Source organism: Crinia signifera, chromosome 1 (assembly GCF_055691185.1).
Source record: "Crinia signifera chromosome 1, ASM5569118v1, whole genome shotgun sequence".
In the NCBI taxonomy this organism is placed as follows: domain Eukaryota; kingdom Metazoa; phylum Chordata; class Amphibia; order Anura; family Myobatrachidae; genus Crinia; species Crinia signifera.
Genome location: NC_139217.1, coordinates 382,746,103 through 382,771,445, shown reverse-complemented (window position 1 = coordinate 382,771,445; position 25,343 = coordinate 382,746,103). Strand labels below are relative to the sequence as shown.

The 25,343-nt window shown below is 45.4% G+C and overlaps 2 protein-coding genes across 2 annotated transcripts in view; one reads left to right on the top strand and one right to left on the bottom strand.

Moving 5' to 3' along the window:
- The window catches only part of SUSD2 (sushi domain containing 2), a 179,265-nt gene that overhangs the window by 18,237 nt on the left and 135,685 nt on the right, over positions 1-25,343 (bottom strand). The window lies entirely within an intron of this gene.
- LOC146031927 (uncharacterized) lies at positions 1,795-14,959 on the top strand. The gene is made up of 3 exons (XM_083158465.1): positions 1,795-2,667; positions 3,520-3,714; positions 14,921-14,959. The coding sequence occupies exons 1-3, from the start codon at positions 2,203-2,205 to the stop codon at positions 14,957-14,959; spliced, it is 699 nt and encodes a 232-aa protein (XP_083014591.1). The 5' UTR covers positions 1,795-2,202.

Below are 25,343 nucleotides of genomic sequence, written 5' to 3'. Positions count from 1 at the left end.
TGTCCCCTAGCTGCTGCTCGGTGCCTTGATGCGCTTGGCACAATATTATATGCTCCATCCACGTTCTAGTGGATGGTAAGGCATGAAATACCGCCTGTCGGCACATGTTGGCTAAAAAAAATATATGAAAAACCCATGTCATACTGGCAAAACCTCCCCCCACTCCTCCCCCTCCCCAACTCCTTCACACACATATCTCACAACTGTATGTGTGACAGACAGATCACCCTGCTGGGTCAGCGGCGGCAGGCTACGGCTCCCTGCACAGCGCAGAGGCTCATCTTCTCTCCTGTAGGTTGGCGGTCTGCAGCGCATGTCCTCCGCTCTTCGTCTTCCATGGCGGCTCCCTGAATCAGGGTGTAGTTGGGCAAAGGCTGCGTGAATTAAATGGTTTAACAGGTGGTGGGTGCTTTTATAATGGAGACAAACTTGTATGGCCTGGCAGAGGACAGGGTAAACTTGGGGGATCTAATTAGGGGCAGCCTACGGACAGCAATGGGGAAAAGGCAGATACAAATTTAAAAAATGCTTACCTTACACTCAGAAAATCTCAGTTAGCTCTCTCTCTACTGGATAACGTGACACCACTAGACACATGTTTTGTCAACATTCAGTCACGCGTGGACTCACACAATGAGAGTGTGTTTATTAAACATTACTGTACTGTATTTGAAAATGGTGAATACTGACACTCACATTTATAGTTGACTCAAACATGAACATTAATGCTAGGTACACACCAGGACGACTAGGGCACGATTCTGTCAATTTAGATCCGATTCCGACCGGTTGTATGCAGATTGTGTGTACTATCGTGTGTTTTTGCCATTTATTTGATCCGATTCCGATCCAATGCGCGTTCACGCCGCTCGTTTGGTCGCATCTTTGGTCCTACGTGCTGCAGGTAGGATCCGTCAATCCCAGGCCGACCGACCGTCAATCGTATGCAGATCGTGAGTGTTTTTTGCCGCCTCCGTCGTCCGTCCGTCGGTGCGTCCGTCGTTTGATCCAGCCTATTTGAGTGGCATTTCCTAAACACTCCCCCGGCGCCATGTTTTTCCACATAGCAAACAGCGCTGGCGCAGCAGTTGGACTCTCCTTCTTGTCTCATCTCCCAGAACAACAACCTGGTATGTTTGCACTCCCAATGCTCTTCTATGCATGCCCACTGTTGCCACCAATGTATATAGTGTGTATAAAGCACTGGTTTGGCAACCGTGCACCCGACCATGTCACTTTTGTTTTTTTGGGTGGGCCCCATCTGTGTGTGTATACATATAACCAATGTCCACCATTGCAGTATTCCAAGCACTCCTCTCTGCTAGGCCCCATTCACCTGTGTGTGTGTGTGTGTTTGTGTATATATAGATATATATACATAAACCATTGTCCACCATTGCAGTATTCCATGCACTCCTCTCTGCTAGGCCCCATTCACCTGTGTGTGTGTGTGTGTGTTTGTGTATATATAGATATATATACATAAACCATTGTCCACCATTGCAGTATTCCATGCACTCCTCTCTGCTAGGCCCCATTCACCTGTGTGTGTGTGTTTGTGTATATATAGATATATATACATAAACCATTGTCCACCATTGCAGTATTCCATGCACTCCTCTCTGCTAGGCCCCATTCACCTGTGTGTGTGTGTTTGTGTATATATAGATATATATACATAAACCATTGTCCACCATTGCAGTATTCCATGCACTCCTCTCTGCTAGGCCCCATTCACCTGTGTGTGTGTGTTTGTGTATATATAGATATATATACATAAACCATTGTCCACCATTGCAGTATTCCATGCACTCCTCTCTGCTAGGCCCCATTCACCTGTGTGTGTGTGTGTGTTTGTGTATATATAGATATATATACATAAACCATTGTCCACCATTGCAGTATTCCATGCACTCCTCTCTGCTAGGCCCCATTCACCTGTGTGTGTGTGTTTGTGTATATATAGATATATATACATAAACCATTGTCCACCATTGCAGTATTCCATGCACTCCTCTCTGCTAGGCCCCATTCACCTGTGTGTGTGAATAGCAATCTGCACAATAAAATGTATAGTGGTTTTCATAAAAGTTTATTAACATTTTAAATACTTAAAACATAAGAACTAGGTAACTGGTGTAACTATAAAAATTTAAATATGAAACAAAACATGGGTATAACTATAACTATAAAAATTTAAATATGAAACAAAACAAACAACTAAAATGGTTTTATCTTTTTACAGTCCCAATGTCCAACGCAAAGGAACAAGAGTTTTTGGAAGGGTTTATTGAAAAATATCGTACACACGAATGCCTGTGGAGAACCAAATCCAAGGAGTATTCAAACAAAATGAAAAGAAACCAAGCCTTGGAGGAGTTGGCACGCTACAGTCTTCCATTTCATCCAGAGGCCAATGTTGAATGGGTGAGGAAACGCATCCAGAATATGCGCACGGTGTTCTTAAAGGAACACAAGAAGATGGAGGCTGCAAAGAAGTCTGGTGCTGGAGTCGACGAGATGTATCAAACATCGCTCTGGTACTATGACCGGTTGACATTCACCCTCAGCCAGGAGTCGATGAGGACAGGAGTAGTCCTTATGGTAGAACATGAAAACCAAGAAGTCACGGCGCAGGAGGAGGAGGAGAATTCGCAGTCTGCATCGGTGAGTCTATTTTTTTGGCTATCTAATTGATTCCTCCTGCCAATCCACAGCGCCCTCCCCATTAAAGTAGGCCATGTACTCTTCCCTCACCTGTTTGGCTCGTGCACTCCCTGTGTAGCGTTGTGTTGGGGTTTGCAAGGAGGATATCTGCACTACCTCCTCTGGCAGTTCTTGGTCTTCTTGGAGTGCTGTGCCTGTAGCCCTTTGCTGTGTGGCTTTTCTGCGGAGCAAATTGTGCAGGACACAGCACGCCGTGACAACCCAGTCAATTTTGTCCACCCTCAGGTTAATGGCAGTGTGGAAAATGCGAAACCGGCTTGCCAGGATGCCAAAAGCATTTTCCACAACACGCCGTGCCCTGGATAGCCTGTAGTTAAAGATCCTTTTGTCATGGTTCAACCCCCTTTGCGCATATGGCTTCATGACATGCTCGTGCAGGCCAAAAGCCTCGTCAGCCACAAAAACAAAGTTAAGCCCCTGTTTAGTTTCCTGGACAGACGGCAAGTGAAGGGTGTTCGCTATGAGCCTTTCGTAGAACTTTGTGTCCTTGAAAGTGCCACCATCCGATGCACGGCCATTCCTTCCTACATCCAGGAAGATAAACTCATAGTTCGCATTAACAACAGCCATTAGTACAATGCTAAAATAGCCCTTGTAATTAAAATAGTAGGAACCACTATTGATAGGCTGGGCTATGCGGACATGTTTGCCATCAATGGCTCCACCGCAATTTGGGAAGTTCCATCGCTGTTCAAACTCCTCTGCGATGACTTTCCATTCATTCACGCTGGTAGGGAACTGAAATTAGAAGTAAATAGAATTGATTAGTAAACATGTTCAATTTTTTTACAGCTTGGTGACTACCCACCTGCAACCCCAGACCTATCTGTCCTATCTGAGAATGCATGCACATCGAACGAAGTTCCTACTCCGGCACGCACTCCGCCACCCACCCTGGAACCCACTCCACCACTCCCCCGTGCCAAAAAAATGCGTGGCAAAGGAAAAAAAGGAGAAGCAGCGGCACATGAAGAATTTATGATGCGGGCACATCAAGTCCTGCAAAGAAACCCCGACAAACATGACAACTACTTCACTTATGTGGCAGAGTGTGTTCGCAACATGGCTCCTGACCAGCAACTTACTTTTGAAAAGTTATGCATGGAGTTGGTGTATAATGGCAGTTTAGGGTATCTCAACAGTGGCACTAAAATAGTTGGCATTGGTAGTGCACCAGACACACCACTGTCATTAGAATCACCAGTGCCTACTCCGCCTGCCACCGTAGCAGGCCAGTCGAGCACAATTCCAACACATACCCAGTCAACACCTACACAGCCTTCTCAACCCCCCCAGTACCGTCAATTCTACAGTTCTTTACTGATAGAAGATCCAGAGTGTCCTGTTTTTGAGGATCTGTCTTAAAAAATAGGCTACTTTATCATTTACCATCGACATGGTCTCAGCTGCAGGTATGTGATGGCCACTGCTCACATGGCGTATGGCGCACATCAATGGGGCCGGGACCATTGCATCTGCGCCATGCGCCATGTGGGCCGCAGCCTTTACATATCTGCAGCAGACATCCTCTGCCACACAAGGGCCACAGTGTGTATTTTTGTTTATTTATATGCTGCTACCTGTACCTGCATTACCAGAGGGAGAACAGGATTCTCCTCAATCTGGATAGCAAACTCCATTTATTGTCCTTTTGTCTTTGCCAATAGTATGGGGTACTGTGCGGCAGACATGGTCTCAGCTGCAGGTATGTGATGGCCACTGCTCACATGGCGTATGGCGCACATCAATGGGGCCGGGACCATTGCATCTGCGCCATGCGCCATGTGGGCCGCAGCCTTTACATATCTGCAGCAGACATCCTCTGCCGCACAGTACCTATCCCTACTGTTGTAAGGGCATGTTCCAGAAGTTACCAGAGTGTGTTTTTTTTGTTTATTTATATGCTGCTACCTGTACCTGCATTACCAGAGGGAGAACAGAATTCTCCTCAATCTGGATAGCAAACTCCATTTATTGCCCTTTTGTCTTTGCCAATAGTATGGGGTACTGTGCGGCAGACATGGTCTCAGCTGCAGGTATGTGATGGCCACTGCTCACATGGCGTATGGCGCACATCAATGGGGCCGGGACCATTGCATCTGCGCCATGCGCCATGTGGGCCGCAGCCTTTACATATCTGCAGCAGACATCCTCTGCCACACAGTACCTTATCCCTACTGTTGTAAGGGCCTGTTTCAGAAGTTACCAGAGTGTCTTTTTTTTCTTTTTATATGCTGCTACCTGTACCTGCATTACCAGAGGGAGAACAGGATTCTCCTCAATCTGGAGAGCAAACTCCATTTATTACCCTTTTGTCTTTGCCAATAGTATGGGGTACTGTGCGGCAGACATGGTCTCAGCTGCAGGTATGTGATGGCCACTGCTCACATGGCGTATGGCGCACATCAATGGGGCCGGGACCATTGCATCTGCGCCATGCGCTATGTGGGCCGCAGCCTTTACTTATCTGCGGCAGACATCCTCTGCCACACAGTAGCCCGTACTTAGTGGGAAAGTTTAAACTGGGTCATACATACTTAAATCTTTATATATAGTGTGTGTTTTTGTACAATATCTTTTATATATGGTATTATAATATATTTGTGTTGACACAATCTATTTACTATTTTACATGTTTTAACCATGAAAGGCCTAAAAAACCTGTTTCTGTCCTAGGCCTAAATTATAAATAAAAATATTTTGTTTGCACAATAAAGTGTACAGTGTATATTTCATCTTACCTTGCAATACTGGTACTGCAGCACCTTCACAATGGCTTTGCAGGTCTCCGGGATGATGAGGCCCAAAGCTTGCGGGGAGATGAGGGATCCAAACTTTAGGTCAGCAAGAGACCGTCCTGTCGCCAGAAACCTCAGGGTCACCACCAGCCGTTCCTCAGCAGGGATAGCCATGCGATACTTGGTATCCTGCTTCTCGATGTGGGGAGTCACCAGACGCAGCAATTCCTGGAATGTGGCATCATCCATCCTCAAGAAGTTACGAAAATCGTCTGGGTTATTCTCCCTGATGTCCCTGAGCAGTGGCATGTGCGAACGAGTCTGACGCTGAAGTAGCCACTGCTTTGTCCAGCATGATCTTTCTCTCCTGCGCTGGGCTCTCTGACGCCTGAGCTTCAAAACTGCATAATAGAGCAGGTACTGTTGCTGGTGACTACCCATCACTGCATTCTCCATAGTGCAGGGTTAAAAGACACTTTGTAATGGCAGGCAAAACAAAGTAATGTGTAAATAGCTATGTCCAGCGTTCAGCAGGTATAAACCAAGCCTCACTAGTAACAAAGCAGAAATACACTGGTTTAAAATGGCTGCTGCTATTCCTATCCCCCTCTGCTAGTCCTCCCCCCTCTGCTAGTCCAGCCCCGTCATTCAAATTTCAAAGGCCCATCTGACGACGGTCGCATGTGTTCTTGCAAAAAAACAAAAACCAGCGATCCGACCGTCTTAACGACCATCGCGGGCGCATCGGGATCGGATCTAGATCGTTCCGCAAAAAAACACAATTTTTGCTAATCGTTTGCTGGGGACTGCCTGGGAGCTCCCGGGAAGTCCAAGGGAAATCGTTCCATGGTCGTCTATCGGTCGTGAACGACGGTGGTCGTCCTGGTGTGTACCCTACATTATACTTTACATATTACGTCACGATATACGTTTTGACTCATAAATGACCTGAATGAAATGGTTGTGTAACATTTAATGATTTGTTATACTGTCTGTATCTGCTTTTTGGAATTGTAACTATTCTGCACTTGATTCCTTGAGCGGAGAATGCTCTGTTTAACCATATCCAGCATCCCAGTTGCGTTATAATTAGAAGCATATTAAAAGTAATCATTAACAGAATATCTCCATGGAAACTTTCATTAAATCAAACAACACGGATACAGGCTTCCAGCACTTTGTGGCTTTACATTTTTGAATCGAAAGACAAATGGGAAGAAAAGATTGTATTTTGTTTCTTGAATATGCAATTTTATGCCTCTTTCTTGATGTGGTTAAATAATTTAATCATATCTCCAGTGCTTACAACAAATTACACTGGAGTTGTGGTGTGCTGGGCACAGCAACATATTAATGGTCTAATTTAAGTTTGGGAGGAAATTGAGTTAAAAGATGCAATTTTGCACCTTGGCGCGGTGGATGTCGCTGAATATATAATGCCAGTAATTTCACTAAGAAAGGGGGGGGGGGGGGGGGCTGTTATTTTTAGTTTAACCCTAAATTGAAGTGTTAAAGGAGGCAGCATTTTCCTTGCATTACAAAAGGGTTTATCCAGATGCAAAATTGCATCATTCAGCTGGATTTGCTTCTAGATCTAAGCAAAGGCCCAAGGGCAGATGTTCCCTTTTCCTTGAATAATTTTGCACCGCCAAACAGTGTGTCCAACAGCGTACAGTAGCCAGAACTTGACAGCGATGTCTGACTTGTGTATGAGAGAGCAGCAAAATAAGCAAATAATGATAACAATGTTTATTTATTTATTTAGCTGAAAATAGAACTGAAACTGTTTTATATTTGGATGCAGTACTAATACAAAATATTGGTTAAGATGCGTTATTCCTCATCCAGCCTCCGTACACAAGTTGTCATGGCACATAGGGCTTACGAGAGCCATTAAAATAATAAAATGATTTGCAGCGTGCCAATATTACATAGAATTTGACTGCAGATAAGAAACATACCCCATCCAGTCTGCCGCTTTTTTTTATCCTTCAGGTAATCTCAACCATTTGTGATCCTTGGTTCTTTGCAAGGATAGTCATGTCTAATCCAACCATGTTTAAATTGCTCTACTGCAGTGGTTCTCAAACTTGGTCCTCAGGACACCACACAGTTCACATTTTATGGGTCACCTAACAGGTGCACTCATTACTGAATGACACATTATTTCACTTGATTCTGTGAAACCTGCAAAACATGCACTGTGTGGGGTTCTCAGGACTGACTTTGAGAAACTGTGCTCTATTGTCTTAGCCTCTACCACCTCTGATGAGAGACTATTCCAATTATCCACTACCCTTTCTCACTGTCAGGTGTGCTGCTGCTAGTTTTGCTAGTTAGCTGTTGCTAGGCAACCTGATCTGGGATTTCTGTGCAGCAGGCAAACCTGCACTGAATCCCTAATTAGCTGTGACCCTTTATCAGGGTTCATGACCAGCTGCTCCCTGCTGGTGATATTTCCTGTTCCTGTTTGGTCCACAGCAGAGCCGGCCTTAGGCATAGGCAAACTAGGCAAGTGCCTAGGGCATTTGGAATGCCTAGGGGCACCAGCAGCTTCTGCTGATTAAAATGATATGCAGCATGCCTATATTCTGTGTGTGAGTGAGGCTGTATCTGCATATGAAATAGTGTATTCATGGAAATCACTGTAACATAGCATTCCGTATGCAGGTACAGCCACAGTCGCACACAGAATATAGGCATGCCACATATAATTTTAATCATTGGAAGCTCCTTGTGTGTGCTGGTCATTACAATGCAAATAAGATGAATTTTCAGCAAAAAAGGCACCCAACATTAGCAGAACTGGCCAGGAGCTGCATGGCCTATTGAGTCAAGATGTATAAGGAAACATCTGTATCCAAGCAGAGGCAGATGTCACACTGTTAGCGGCTGTGCGAGTGCTGTCTGCGGGTGGGTTGGTTGTGCATCAGTGTTCGGTATATGTGTAAGGGGCATTATGTGTATCATGTATAAATGCATTAATAATGTGCGACATATGTGTAACAGGCATTATGTGTGTCATGTGTATAAGGGCATTAATAATGTGCAACATATGTGTAATGGTCATTATGTGTGTCATGTGTATAAGGGCATCAATAATGTGCAACATATGTGGCATTATATGTGTCATTATGTGTATGAAGGGCATTAAGGTTGGCATAATGTGTAAGGGGCCTTATGGTTATAAGAACATTAATAATGTGTGTCATGTGTAATGGGCATTACTGTGTGGTATTATCAGGGGTGCCGAGAGAAAGGGGTAGGGGGTACAAATTACCCAGGCCAAAGTCTGATGGAAGGGCCCAGTGGGGGCCCCGGCCCCCTCCCCTTAATTGACAGCAGCAGCTGCAGCTCTTCTCCTCTGCCCAGCACACACGGCTTTGTGCTGGGTTCCAGTGTGGCCATGGAGGTGCTTAAAATACAATATTTTTTTCAGGATTTTTTTCTAAGGGTATAATGTGAATAATGTGAGGAGTAATGTACGTAAGGTAAAGTGGTACTACTGTGTGATGTAACGTGAATAAGGGACACCATTGCATGATATAACGTGAATAAAGTTGCATTACTGTGTGGCATAATTTGAATTGGGGGTACTATTGGGTGGCCATGCCCCTTCCCAGCAAGAACATACCCCTGTTTGGGGGTTTCTATTTAAAATATTGCGGGTAGGAGCAAAATGATGACTGCTATGATGAGGGTTGATGGTGCTGAGAAAGGGGAGCAGGGTCAGAGGCGGAACTAGTGGCGGTGCTAGGGGGGCACCAGCCAAAATCTTGCCTAGGGCTTCATTTAGGCTAGGGCCGGCTCTGGTCCACAGTGAAGGGAGCATGTGCTTGTCACTGTGACATCCTCTGAGTTCAGTCTCCAGCCTGTTTCCAGCCGTGTGTCTGCAGTCAGGCTCCTATCCTAGTGCAGTGTGTCATCCAGCGGTACTCCTTGATCCTGTCTGGCCACATCTAAGTGCCTTCCCATTTGGTGTTTATGCCATCTCTTACATTCATGTTAGTGGAGTTATATGGGCTCCCTTGTATATGTATTTATTATCCTGACCTGCACCACATGGGTTGTTTACTTCTATCATTAGTGAAAGTGCTGCCTTGCAATATATAGGGATCTTGCTGTGATGTGTAATGTGTATTATTAACACCTTCATGCATTGTTGCATTTACGGTCGTTCAATGAGAAACGGTATCCCCATTTCCCATCTAACTACCTTCCTGAACTGACCTACTTAGGGGTCGCCCTTTGGTAAAAGTTTGTATGTTGGACTGCTGGAGGATCCCTTCCCGGACAGTTGTGCAACATTTTGGTTTTGTTTCCCATTTAGGTGGGCCCGGAGTTGGAGCGGACTCAATTCGCCCCTTCAAATGTGGCTATTATTGGTGAAGCCTTAGCTCTGCAGGTGCCGTCTCTCTCTGGAGGGATTAACAGGGTTGGGATTGTGGCCATCCTTACCTCTATGCTCCTGGTTATTGTCATTTTTTCTTGTCGGTCCTATGTCCCATATTCAGTCTAGTTTATGTCATTTATTTATCCTTATCATCCAGCAACTGCTCCAGGTACCCTGCCAGATTCTCTAAACTTCAAAAGTGATAAAATGGAGAGTGATAAACAGCCAGGCGATCAGCTCCTATCTGCCATGTCAGAGACTGTGTTTGAAAAATGTCAGACAGGAGCTGATTGGCTGGCTGTTTATCACTTTCCATTTAATCACTTTTGAAGCTTAGAGAATCTGGCCCCCTATCTGCTATAGTTCCCTGTTCTATCCCTATAGAACAGAGGTTAATCCCAACACTCAGGGCCATCTTAACAGCATTATGGGACCCCAGACAAAGCAATGCAATGGGGCCCGTACCTACACAAACTCACCTCTCTCAGCGCTCTTACTGATAACGTCGGGTGACATCACGCCTGACAGTCAGTACGAGCACAGAAGGAGGAGGTCAGGGGGAGGAGGGATGTTGGCCAACGCGAACAAGATTGCTGTAAGCAACATTTTATTTTTTATGTGCCCTGTATCTTTAGCGTTCATACACACTGAACGATATGCACCTAGTCATAAATTGCTAAATTTGACTGCATGTACAGACAATGGGGAGGTTACTAATGGGAGAGCACATCGTGGGTACACGCTAGACCAGCGGTTCTCAAACTGTGGGTCCTGACCCCAAAGTGGGTCCCGACCTTCTCAGCATGGGGTCGCGACTCCATGTTGCTGACCATCAGGCTGATGGCTTTTCTTATCCCAGTCAGTTATTCAAGGAGTCTGAAAAGTCTGTTAAATTGTCTGTAATATTAGACTCCTCCCATCATGTTGTGCCTCCACAATGCTGCCATGTATGTGCTGTCTGCTCACTACTCATGTGATGTGATGACCTTCTGCAGTAATTTGCTGGGGTCCTGTCATTAATTTTATTGCCTGATGGGGTCCCACAGCAAAATAGTTTGAGAACCCCTGCGCTAGACGATATGCACAATATTATTAATGATAGTGTTATAGTGCATATCGTTAGGAAATATCTTATAGTGTGTTACCAGTTTTGCAAAAGAGTTTTGAGAATGACCCAAATATACATTTTCACAAAGTCTGCTGCCTTTTTGCATTAACAGTAAATGTAAGTCCTAACAGCCTAAAGCTGCGTACTATACAATAAACTATGCAATAAACTCCAATGCTGATATTGATCAGTGACGTAACCTGGCCCCCTGCTGAACATGCAGTTACTAAGGCCCCCATACACTAAGTGGATCGGACCGAGAAAGTGTATGATGTCCGAACTGATATGAAGCGTGGTCTTGTGCACATCAGATCAGAGGTTGGAGGGGCTGCACATAAGATAAATCTTTATGCAGCTGTCAGCGGCATATCGTGGCAGATTTTGAAAAGACTTAGTCTTTTCAAAATCATCAGCGCTTCCCGCCACCAGGCAAATAGCGATAGGAGACGGAGTGACGAGTTAGTGAAAGCTGCCGCTACACCAGTCCCTGGACCCCCGCTGCCAACATACCTGTGTGCAGCCAGCGGGGGTAGGCAGCGTCCAGGGGTCCAGGGACTGGTGTAGCGGCAGCCTTCACTAACTCCGTCTCCTAGCGCTATCTGCCTGTCGGCGGGAAGCGCTGATGACTTTGAAAAGACTTGCCGGACACTGATTGGCTGAATTCAGCCAATCAGCGTCCGGCAAGTCTTTTCACAATCTGCTTCACGCCCACCGGCCGGCAGCACTAGGAGCCAGAGTTAACCCACCAGTCCCCGGACCCCCGCTGCTCATCCCCGGGACCCCGCTGCCCGTCCCCGGACCCGCTTCCAGGACCTCACACTAGTGCCCCCCCTCCAGCGCCCGGTGCGCGTGACCTCCCAGCCCCCCCCCCCCCAGTTACGGCCCTGCTTTAGTTGCACCTTTACATATTTCTCACACGCAAACATTGCATCTACGATTTAACCAGACATTTCTCACATGCTACTTAAATTACCTATCTTGGTCAGAGCTCTCTTCTACAATGCCATTGCATGGGGCTGGCTCAGAGTCGCACGCAAATTGTATTGTGCAAGGATCATGGATTACAGCATACTTCTCATGCACAGAAATTAATCAGCTACTGCACATTTACCAGATCAAGTACCAGCACACGGAAGGGATTTGTTGGGGAGTATGGGTTGATCATTTTGTTGCTGGACCACACTGGGAAATGTGTGAGTCTGGAAGGTAACCTTACATAACTGCTCTGTCTTCTGGGAATGTAATGGGCAAATACTAAAAGCCGGCTTCCTTGCTCTACTGTAGAAGGCGGATGATCACAAGACACAAGAAAAGACAGCAAGAACTGTTCTGAGCGCACGTCAGGGCTGGATCCTCAAAATGAGCTGCTGCTGTTGCTGGAGGGATTAATCAGATCCCAGAATATAAACGGGGGAAAAAAATATTTGGAAAAAGACAAATATTTGGGACCATTGACAGTTACTTGGATACTCACCTGCTTATTATTCTGGACTTAGTCGCACTTCCTAATTCAGAGAATTTTATCTGGATGCAAGCCACACCACCCGGGATGGACTTATCCATACCAAAGTAATTACCCATTGGATTACAAAACCTCGGCACCCAGTATTCCATTCGCTTGGACTCCACCTTGTGGGACTCTGACTTGCTGTTCCAGTGCTGTTTTTTTTTTTCATATCAATACTACCCTTTGGTCCCAATTTATTTAATCTGATAATGTTTTTACCATTTGTTTATGTATATGTTAATAAATTTAAAAAATTCAAATCTACTTGTCGCTTCAAAATTGTAAAGAGCGCTGTGCTATTCTGTATTTTTACCCCGGGTGAAGACAAGACGTCTGTGTTAAATTGATCCTTCGGCCTTTTACGGCCAACTGTATGGCCTTCGAGTCAGAGCCCATGGGCTGGATGTCATGAATTCCGAGAAGGGGGGCCATGTGGGACACCGGATGAACGCGGATGGTTTTCTAAAAGTGCAATCATTTACAAGGCAAATGATTGTCCCTTTAAATATCTATATATTAATTTGGACTTCATTACATCCAGCCCCTTGTGTGGGCCAGAAGATGAGAGTTTTATTGAAGATGGGATGTTGATTATAACAACAATCAGATTCTACTTCTTATTTATTTAGTAATTTCTACAAAATAATAGAATCTGATTGGTTGCTACGAGCAACATCCCATGTTCAGTAGAACTCCCATCTTACTAAATTTACCCCTGAGTCTCCATGGTTTTTCCTCTCTTTCCTCTTTTTCATGTGATTCTCCTAATCTACCAGATTCCTCTTATCATTTTGGTTATGCCACTAAATCAAACTACAGTAGCTTAATTTCTATAAGTACAGTAGCTAATTTTGAATCATATATTTACATGTAAAACGTAAAGTGTCTGGAACACATATGGTGGAGTAATCAAGGATAAAGGTGATTGGCACTATACCAATAATACAAATAAATAAGATTATCTGAAACTCATAAAAGTCTTGTGACTAGATGTCTGGTCCTGTTTAATCCCAGACAGCTGGATCACTTTATAGGGAGTAACTCTGTGCCAGCGCAGATGACTTTATATCATGCTTGCCAACTCTCCTGGAATGCCAGTGAGAGTCCTGACTATTAGTGGGGGAATCTCTGGGATTACCTAAAGAGTCTCACACACGTCACATACTTCCCAGGTGAAATGGATGGCCCGGGTTATGTTGATGCCCCTGCAAACAACTTGTTTGTGTACCTTATGGTGTTCGTATGGAGAAACTTGGTCGCCATGACATACCTCACTCAATAATTGACTGGTAACAACACACTTGTAAAGATATTTACAAGTCAGGAGTTACAATTTACTCGCAGTGTCATACCTTGAATGGGAGCAGGGTGCACTCATGTGTAATTCCCATCTCTCCAGAGTCCCACATTGGCAGTATTGCAAATATCAATAGAGAAATGATGCAGTATCCATTTTCCTGACAATTTGCACATTGGCAAGGCTGATGAATAGTACACTCTAGCACAGTGCCATAGCCTTTTCACCTGTGCCTCTTGCTAGAGTGAAGGGGGCTCAGACTGCACAATGACTGCTTCCTTCTTACTACACCCCATCTGTTCATAGATTATTTGCAATATATCTCAAATGAAAAATTGGATGCCTATAGAACTGCTAGTCTTCAGACAATGGGGGAAATTTACTAAAGGAAATTTGTAAAAAATAGGTGTATTTGTATCCAGAAATACACTTATTTTTGACATTTACTATCCCGAAAATACGGCAATTCGTATTCGTATTGATAGCACATCAATACGAATTTCCGTATTTTCGGAATAGTAAGGGGGAAATTTACTAAAGGAAATTTGTAAAAAATAGGTGTATTTGTATCCAGAAAGACACTTATTTTTGACATTTACTATCCCGAAAATACGGCAATTCGTATTCGTATTGATAGCACATCAATACGGATACGAATTGCCGTATTTTCGAGATAGTAAATGTCAAAAATAAGTGTAGTTCTGGATAGAAATACACCTATTTTTTAAAAATTTCCTTTAGTAAATTTCCCCCAATGTGTTTATATTACAAACGCATCATGATTTCTATATTATTAATATAAATCCTTATATTTCTTATATTTTCAGAAGATATGTATACATTCATATACATTTCTAGAACTTATTAGATGTTGGTACTTTATGACTATGTGATCTATCATTTATGACAATTTTCTTATTCAATGTTATTCATAATGACCTACCCTTCCCTGCATTGACTTACTAATCTCCCTGGTTCAGGTACAGTATGGTGGAATTGAGGCTTAACCATTCTCCTATACACAAGTGCTAATTGTCTACCATTTTGTTGCAGACCATCTAATGTGGTACGGAATTTACCTCTTAGAATTATTATTGCCATATCCTAATGGAATTATACTATTGTGTGCTCCCTTTTTTTCTCTTTCCAGATAAAACTGATTGTGGAAGAAACCACCATCTGTTTATAAGCGCATGTGGACTCTAGTATGATAAATTTAACTTTATATTTCAACTGTTCACCACCCACCTCACCCTTCTGCCTCTTCTATGCCTTGCATCTCTAGGGCTAGCTGGTGCTCCCTCTTCTCAGTTGCTATGCAGGTGGTTCCAGCACCTTCCTCTGGCAGCATGGGTGGATTCAGGGGGGTAGGGCACCCAGGCACGTGCCCTCTGTCATTTCTGACATAGCTATTTTTGTAGCTGAGGACCAGGGCTTTTCATCGAGCCTGGCCCCGCGTTGCTAGCCCCTTGAAAACCAGAGATACCGCCGGGCAAAACTGGAACGTTTTCCCCATAGGATAACATGGGACCTGCTAATTCCGACCCACACCCAGTTCTGACGGTTGTCAGTTCCCCACCTGGCATCACAGAAGCTTGTGGTTGATCTCATTCTAACCCAAATCGCTGGACCTTTAATCTGAAACAAGGCCGGGTTATATGAGTCAATGGGTTCTGGAGATATTGCTGGTAAACTATTTTTTTTTATTTTTTTTATTTCTGAAATGTAATTTCATGTTGAGGGCAGATTTCGCTGGAACCAAACGGCCCAGTTTCATGGGACCAAATTCATTTGTAGCCCACCATCCATGTGGCATTATTCCATTTGGCATCATGTGTAAGGGGCAAGTATAATGGGGTCTAGTATGTTGTTGCATAATGTGTAGAAGTTGTATATGGTGTGGTCAGGGGCGTAACTAGATATTCGTGGGCCCCATAGCAAAAGTTTGTAAGGGCTCCCTAATTAGCAACTGATGGTGTTAAATGTATGTAAAACATATTACTTAGACAGGAAAGATGGGCCCCCTTCAGCTCTGGGCCCCATAGCAGCTGCACCCCTTGCACCTATGGTAGTTACGCCTTTGGGTGTGGTACACTGCAATCAAGGATGTGTCCCCTTTTGAGTGGCCACACCCCCTTTTCCGGAATGCGCTTTTGGCGCGCAAACAACTACATCCTTCACTTTTGTCGCCAAGGTGGGCCTGTGTACTTTAAAAGCCAGGGCCTATTTTTAATCCCATTCCCATCCTCTCTCTGCTCGCCACTCTCTTAGCATGTACACTGGCACCGCTAACACCCCCCCTCCCCCTCCAAAACCCTCTCCTATCATGGTCCCCCCCCCCCCCCTGTCATTTTCTCCTGGATCCGCCCCTGCCTGGCAGCATACAAATTGTCACATTTTGTGACAATTTTGGCACTATATTCAAAGCACCTCCCTATTTAAGGAAGTCTCTGAGTCATAATATTAGATTCACATCCTAATCTTTGACGTCAGGTCTTCTAGAACTGCTGTGCTCTGAACTGGTCTAATGATTCTCCTCACCTGCTCCCTGTGTACTGCTTATTGTGTCTTCCTGGTTATGATTTTTAGCTTCTGACTTTCTATTCAACCGCCTTGTTCTGACCCATTTTTGATGACCACATTTCAGTATGCCTAACTGCTTTCAGTTTCTCCAGAATCCATCAGTCACGTACATTAGGAACCCAGTCAGAGGTCGGTGTCCTGCAGGACCAAAACTAGGATTTTCGTCAACCAGGGCAAGGCATGCAATTAGATGCCAAGCCAAGAAAGTAAATACCTCACATTAGCCTCTGTCGGGACTGACATCACAAATTGCCAGTCATGACTGTATGCACCTGCCACTAAGCTGTCAATCAGAGGCAGCTCCTGGCACAGCTGTAAAAGCAGTTGGCGGATCACCTGTTCACACGGCATGATGCGACGATATATATTTACATATATTGGGCATCGGCTGTGGTGCACAGCCGATGCGATATATCTGTGAACAACACTGTTCACAGATATATCGATGGTACACACTGGGCGATGGTGCATTGATATATCAATGGAAGAAAGATGGTGTTTGGGGGTGGCAGAAAGATGATGTTTGGGGGTGGCAGAAAGATGATGTTTGGGGGTGGTAGAAAGATGGTGTTGGGGGAGGGATAGAGATGGTGTTTGGGGGAGGGTTAGAGGTGGTGTTTGGGGAGGGTTAGAGATGGTGTTTGGGGAGGGATAGAGATGGTGTTTGGGAAGGGATAGATATGTATTTGGGATGTATAGAGATGGAGTTGGGGGTGGGATAGAGATGGTGTTGGGAGGGGAATAGAGATGGTGTTGGGGGAGGAATAGAGATGGTGTTGGGGGAGGAATAGAGATGGTGTTGGGGGAGGAATAGAGATGGTGTTGGGGGAGGAATAAAGATGGTGTTGGGGGAGGAGTAGAGATGGTGTTGGGGGAGGAGTAGAGATGGTGTTGGGGGAGGAATAGAGATGGTGTTTGGGGAGGGATAGAGATGCTGTTGGGGGAGGGATAGAGATGGTGTTAGGGTAGGTAGTGAGATGGTGTTGGGTAAGGGAGAGAAATGGTGTTGCTGGAGGTAGATTGATGGGGTTGAAGGAGGGTGCAAGATGGTGTTTGGGTGAGGCAAGATTGAGAGAAAGATTGTCTTGGTGGATGTAGATAAATAGTATTGTGGAAGATGGGTATAGTTTTGGTATTGGGAGATGGTTTTATGGAGGGAAGGAAATGGTGTTGGTGGAGGAAGGCTAATAGGTTAATGGAGGCAGAGAGTAGTTGGTGGATTAGAAGACTGATGATGTTGAGGGGCTGTGACGGCTGATTTTGCCAAAGAGCAAGCTGCAGCCTGCGCTAAGTCCGGCTAATGCACAGGCTGCAGAGGAGAAGGAGATGGGGACCAGCGCTAGCCGAGGAGAGAGGGCATGAAGAGGTCGCATAACTACAGCTGCCGCCGGGGCTACACGCTGCCTGCGCCTGTCACACTATGACAGGCAGCGGTGTGGCGGTACCATGAAGAGCAGCTCCCACACTCCCTAGCGGCAGGAGCCACCACCTCTTCCAGCTCCGGCCAGCTGTACAGACAAGCTGCAGGAAGAAGCTAGCAAATATGCGCAGCTTCATTGTCAGCACTTCCCTCCCCTGCATGCACAGACTGCAGGTAAGTCGCTATTTGCCTGCACTGTGCACTCATTGTTATCTTCCTTCATGGGTTAGTGAAAACAGGCAGCATCCATCCCCCATGTCTGTTCACTCCTGCTGCCCTCCCCCTCCAAGATCGTTGCATATCCCCCATACTCCCCTCCCTCCCATAGTGTGCCCTGTGGCTAGCTTCCCCCTCCAGTAGTGTCCCCCCCTATAGCCTCATACCCTCTTCCCATAGTGTGCTCCGCTGTATCCAGCTTCTCCCCATCCTTATTGTGCACCTGTATAGCAGTCCCCAAACCCCCACCCCATAGTGTGCTCCCCTATAGGCAGCCTCAAACCCCTCACACTATAGTGTGCTCCCCTATAGCCAGCCCCAAACCCCCCTCCTCATAGTGTACACCCCTATAGTCAGCCACAAACCCCTCTCTGTGTACTGTGCTCACCTGTGGCCCATCGTATGCAAACATTTAGCCAGCCCCATCCCCCCCCTCACCCCATAGTGTGCTCCCCTATAGCAGCCACAAACCCCAGCCCCATAGTGTGCTCCCCTGTAGGCAGCCTCAACCCCCCACCCCATAGTGTGCTCCCCTATAGCCAGCCCCAAACCCCCCTCCCCATAGTGTACACCCCTATAGTCAGCCACAAACCCCTCTCCGTGTACTGTGCTCACCTGTGGCCCATAGTGTGCACACATTTAGCCAGCCCCTTTCCCCCCCCCTCTCACCCCATAGTATGTTCTGCTATAGCAGCCACAAACCCCCGCCCCATAGTGTGCTCCCCTGTAGGCAGCCATCAGCCACCCTCTGCAGTATGCATCTCTGTAATCAACACAAACTTCCCCCCAACCACAGTGTGTGCAGTATGTATGTATGTATGTATTTATGTATGAGAGCGACAGAGCATTGTGTCCCTCCTGGAGAGGGTCATGTTGGGAGGTACACACTTTAGCCACTGCTATAAAATGATGTACTATCCATTTTGAATTAACCAAGGAAATGTAAATGTTGTGTGGCAGACAGAATAGCACAACCTATGGGTAACTTCCAAAGCCCTAACAGGTGGGCCTCCACAAGAGACTTACAATTTCATAGACAGATTGTTTGCATTCTTTGAGAAACTTCATCAAGCCTCATGAAATCCCTGACTAATGTGAGAAAATAATCGCCCTGGTATGTTCCCGACAGCAGCACACAATGGATCCTACAGTTGTCTTGTGTCAATTATGGAATGCATAGACCCCGTAATTGGCCCCCAATCTTCAACTCCACCAAGCTAGCGAGGCAATAATTCTCCTCAGACGTAGGTCTGTTATTACTCTAACCTTGGTCCATATTATACTTTGTTATTGAAAATACCATAGAGAGAACAATGTATTTGAGCACACACAGCCATTGCACAATGGATACTGCAGATGTTAATATTTTCCAGAACATTGATTAGACATCATCATCATTCGGGTGCATAGAACATCACTGACTGGATGCAATCGACTTAATAAATACCTTTTTGTGATAAAAATGAGCTAAATGATCATGTGCGATTTACAAGACAGGGTGGGGAAGTACAATAAGATTCTACAGACATGAAAGAAGAAATAGGAAATAGTATTAAGAATCTTCTGTACCTTTTATGATTACTGTGAAACAGTGCTTTTGTATTTTATACCATTGTACATTTATATTTCTGTGTATTCACCTGCTATCAAACACAGGTAAGTTCTGCCAAAGTTCCATACTTTTTACTGCCTTGATTTAAGATACGGGAGGACAAGCATGGCATATTTATATTGTACATTGTACATAATGTTGTGTACTTAGAAACATAGAATTTGACGGCAGATAAGAACCACTTGGCCCATCTAGTCTGCCCCCTTTTTAAACATGTTACCTCAAACCATATTTGATCCATATTTCTTTGTAAGGATATTAATATGCTTATCCCAAGCATGTTTAAATTGTACTACTGTATTTGCCTCTTCCACCTCTGATGGGAGGCTATTCCACTTCTACTACTCTTTCTGAAAAGTAATTCTTCCTCACATTTCCCCTGAATCTTCCTTCCTCTAGTTTCAGTGCATGTCCTCGTGTTCTGCTGCTCCTCTTCCTGTGAAGAATGTCTCCCACCTGTACCTTGTTAAAGCCCTTGATATATTTGAAAGTTTCTATAATGTCCCCCCTTTACTTGGTAACCTTTAAAACAAAACTCTTAAATTCTGCCTTCTATGTAACATATTTACCGTGCTGGCAATTTGGGTGCTCATAACAGTGAAACATCACAGACGCATCCTTCCTGTTACCTTGCACCTCCATAGGGATGCATGGTTATGAGCGATGTTGATCTCCCTTATTTATCCATTATATGACCATTTAAAGTAAGTGCCCCATAGTTGGGTAAGTTGTTCAAATGAATCTCATTTTATCCTCCTTGGTCATGAATAATGATGAATAATGTTTTTTAGGAGTGATGTTATTGTAGAAAGGCATATATTAGAGATCTACATGAAGAATAGCCTAGCATAATGGCTAGCTGTGGATCAAAGGTGAAGATCAGCAGGGTGGCGCTGACCTGTTCTCTAGGCTGCGAGTATACACAGCCTAGAGAACAGGTCTCAATGAAGCCTAGTATGCGTTATGGCTGATATATGTATATGCCTTTTACTAAGGGGGTTATTCTGGTTGAACCCCGCCTTGCTAATGGTGGTCTGGCTGCCACCCAGTCGCAGCGGATGTTCACATGCACTGGCTGCGAATGGATGTTTATCATAAACATCCATTTGCAGGCTACGGGGGAACACCCACATCTTTTGATGGTTGCCGACCATCAAAATATGTGGTGCAAGCACGCCTATATAAAGCGACTCTCAGGTCATTTCTATATGCTTGCACACTGAAATGGGTGGGCAACTGACGTCCAATGATGTCAGCTGCCCTCCCCCGATGCCATGTCACCCTGCGATTACCATGGGAATGCCCATCCTTTTCATGAAACGTTGGGCGTTCCCATGGGCAAGTACCCGGCTCTCCACCCACAGGGGGACATTTACCAAAATGGATTCGTAGAAAAAAGGTGTATTCGTAGGGAGAAATACACCTTTTTTTTACGAATTTGTATTTTCGGGATTTACAATCCCAAAAATACAACAATTTGTATTCCTAAAGATGGAACATTCGTATTTGTATTTACAAATACAAATGCCTACACCATCGATAGGATACGACAGAAATCAACATTCAAAAGAATGGTGGTTTCTGATTTACTAAGCAGCCGTACTGATAATACGGCTGCTTAGTGGTGTAAAACAGGCATGCAAATACGACAGGAAAATAGAACACCATTTTCCTGTTCTATTTGCTTTAAGCCTGCACAGATCAGTCAGATCCGTGCAGGCTTCAGTGTAAAAAAATAGAAAAATTAAATAAATAATAAAAAAAAACGGCGTGGGGTCCCCCCCACAGCCGAAACCAGCACCAGACTGACAGACCCTGGAGCCGGTAATTAAAAATCAGGGAACCCGACAAATAGGGGTTCCCTGATTTTTAACAACCAGCCCCAGGCTCCTGCTCTGGGGCTGGTTCCCAAAATACGGGGGACAAAATGACTAGGGGTCCCCCGTATTTTAAGAACCAGCCCCAGGCAAAACCAGCCAGCAGGGTAATGCCACAGCCGGGGGGAGACTTTTTATGCAAGTCCCCCCGGCCAAAGCATTAACCCTACCGACCAGTCAGCCTGGCCAGGGGCCCTGGGGGAGTGGGGACCCCCCCAATAAAGGGGTCCCCTCCCTCCAGGACTTACCTGACCAGGCTGAAGCCTGGTGCTGTCCTCGATGCCCCTGGGCGGTGGGCATCGAGCTGATAGTGGTGTAAAAAATAGAACAAACTATTGTTTTTTACTGTGGCACTACAAGTGCCAGCAAGCTGGGACTTGGAGAACCACAAGTCCCAGCCTGCTGGGCATTAAAGGGCCCGCTGGGTCTTGTAGTGCCACAGTAAAAAAAAATAGTTAAATAAAACACACTGACACCCATTTTAAATAAAAGTTTAATACACACATTACACACATACTGATACTTACCTATCTTGATCCCATTGGTAGGTCGCTGGCTCCGGTGTCGGCGGCTCCGGTGTCGGCGGCTCCGGTGTCGGCGGCTCCGTGTCGGCGGCTCCGGGGACGGCGTCCTGTCCGAGGATAATCCATGTTGGACCTGTGGAAGGAAATCCTACTTACCCAGGTCCTCCATGGATGGTCTTCTTTCTTCATCTGTCGGCATCCAGGTCTTCTGGCAGCTGCTGACGACTTCCAGCAGCTGCCGGCATCTCCCGCGACGCTCCCCGGCTTTCAGAGCCGGAGAGATCCTTCCTCTTCGGCGTCTGGGCTCAGAATGAATTCTGGCCAATCAGGAGCCGCCTAGCCGCCAATCAGGAAAGTCTTTCCTGATTGGCCGCTAGGCGGCTAGGCGGCTCCTGATTGGCCAGAATTCATTCTGAGCCCAGACGCCGAAGAGGAAGGATCTCTCCGGCTCTGAAAGCCGGGGAGCGTCGCGGGAGATGCCGGCAGCTGCTGGAAGTCGTCAGCAGCTGCCAGAAGACCTGGATGTCGACAGATGAAGAAAGAAGACCATCCATGGAGGACCTGGGTAAGTAGGATTTCCTTCCACAGGTCCAACATGGATTATCCTCGGACAGGACGCCGTCCCCGGAGCCGCCAACACCGGAGCCGCCGACACGGAGCCGCCGACACGGAGCCGCCGACACCGGAGCCAGCGACCTACCAACGGGATCAAGATAGGTAAGTATCAGTATGTGTGTAATGTGTGTATTAAACTTTTATTTAAAATGGGTGTCAGTGTGTTTTATTTAACTATTTTTTTTACTGTGGCACTACAAGACCCAGTGGGCCCTTTAATGCCCAGCAGGCTGGGACTTGTGGTTCTCCAAGTCCCAGCTTGCTGGGGAGGCTTGCTGGCACTTGTAGTGCCACAGTAAAAAACAATAGTTTGTTCTATTTTTTACACCACTATCAGCTCGATGCCCACCGCCCAGGGGCATCGAGGACAGCACCAGGCTTCAGCCTGGTCAGGTAAGTCCTGGAGGGGGGGGACCCCTTTATTGGGGGGGTCCCCACTCCCCCAGGGCCCCTGGCCAGGCTGACTGGTCGGTAGGGTTAATGCTTTGGCCGGGGGGACTTGCATAAAAAGTCTCCCCCCAGCTGTGGCATTACCCTGCTGGCTGGTTTTGCCTGGGGCTGGTTCTTAAAATACGGGGGACCCCTAGTCATTTTGTCCCCTGTATTTTGGGAACCAGCCCCAGAGCAGGAGCCTGGGGCTGGTTGTTAAAAATCAGGGAACCCCTATTTGTCGGGTTCCCTGATTTTTAATTACCGGCTCCAGGCTCTGTCAGCCTGGTGCTGGTTTCGGCTGTGGGGGGGACCCCACGCCGGTTTTTTTTTTTATTTATTTATTTATTTAATTTTTTTTTACACCTTGCAGCCTGCACGGATCTGACTGATCCGTGCAGACTGCTACAAATAATTCGTATTAGCAGCCGTATATACGGCCGCTAATACGAATTCCTACGACATCGGTGGGTTACAAAGCAGTCGTATATGACTGCTTTGTAAATGACCCTCCGGAACACGACTTTGCATACGACTGAAACAGTCGTATGCAGTCGTAGGGAAAATACTAATACGAAAAACTAGGTTTTTCATATTAGTAAATTTCCCCCACAATGTTGGGTGCATGCACCCGGCGAACAGTTTGTTCTCCACGGCCGCATGCACCCGGCATATGCACATGAGCAGAAATGCTGCTGCGCATACGCAAAACATTGAGCTACGGACCTGAGTAAGTAAAAGTAAATTGAATGCTTAAGGAACAATGTCAAATAGACACTTCTCAGCTATAGAAAAAATTGTCCCTGGTAATTGTCCCTCATGATGTTCCATTTTTTTTTGGTTTTCCATTTCCCAATATTACCATTTTTCATATAGGATAATTACTGTCTGTTTCACATGAAGCCTGCTGGACAGCTTTATTTTTATACTGAAATTTAGGTAATTGCTGTTTTTCCCTGTGCAGCGACCGAGAGGATCGGTGATGGTGACGATAATGAGGATCGGCCATGGGGGAATCAGTAACAGGGGGTGCGACAGTGGTTAGTCACTGGAGGCACCACTGGAGCACCCTTTCTTTACAGTGGCGTGCCCGGAAATTTCTCGGGAGAGCCTGCTCCTTCATACCACTGAAGGAGTTGGTCATGCAGAGGTGGGGGAATTTATTTTCTATACCACGTAATTACTCCCCCTCCCCTATCCCCATTAGGCAGAGACAGGGCCAGTGGTAGGGTTTTTGGTATCCCCCTGCAAACTAGAATGCTTTTCTGTGAGAATTACTGTGCAGGGCCCATGTGGAGGTTAAAATTTTCCACCTCACCATTAGAGGTGTTGGAACTCAGTTCCACCCCGTTCCCCCTCACTTTAACCCCTGCCTATAAGGGTCCATTAAATTATAATCATTTTCACTTCACAACATTTTTTAGAGAATTGCATAAGCATAAACGTTCCCTCATCCGTCAGAAGGGCCTTAAGACTAGCAATAAAAATATATACAAGATGGATCTGGAAAAATTGCATTGTCCAGGATGCATCTGCAGTTGTCCAATGAGAGATTTAGCACATATTGGTTCAAATTAAGAACATCTGATGAACAAAGACAGAATGCAAATCCCATGACAGATCCCATATGTGAAACACATGGGGTGCCTATTAACAATGAGTATTTGCTATTCCAATTTTTGAACATAACCCTACTCTAAGCACATAGTGCAACAAAATAAAATAAAAATATTGTGTTGCATAATGGGCGTGTATCTTCGTACACATGTTCATGGGTTAAAGCCAAAAGCAGTAGGATTTGCCATAGTCATGATTTTGAAAACCTTCTAGGATATGTGTATAGTTCTAGCAGTGAACCCTGGAGTAGTCCGGTACTGAGCACTGCAATTAAGTGGATATCTTGGAAATGACCTTATTTATTATATATGATATGTGTATTGCTGCAAAACTGATTCAATGGGGCAGATGTATTAAGCATTAACAAGAGATAAATGCAAGGGTGATAAAGAGAGATAAATGTCCAGCCAATCAGCTCCTTACTGACATTTTTCAAACACAGGCTGTAACATGGCAGTTAGCAGGTGATTGGCTGGACGTTTATCTCTCCTGATCACCCTTGGATTTATCTCTTGTTAAGGCTTAATACATCTGCCCCAATAAACCTAAATACAACCTACTGTATACAAGAGAAAAGGAGATTAAGCACTCTGACCTAAAAATATTATATATGCATTTATGACTTTACATAGTTTGGATGGCCTTATTTATTTATTTATATATTATTACATCTTTCATTC

Excerpts from the sequence above, each read along its gene's own strand:
- LOC146031927 (XM_083158465.1), top strand. The coding sequence starts at position 2,203 with ATGAAACAAAACAAACAACTAAAATGGTTTTATCTTTTTACAGTCCCA. Across the intron at positions 2,668-3,519 it reads AGAATTCGCAGTCTGCATCG|CTTGGTGACTACCCACCTGC; the intron begins GTGAGTCTATTT and ends ATTTTTTTACAG. Across the intron at positions 3,715-14,920 it reads ATGAAGAATTTATGATGCGG|ATAAAACTGATTGTGGAAGA; the intron begins GCACATCAAGTC and ends TTCTCTTTCCAG.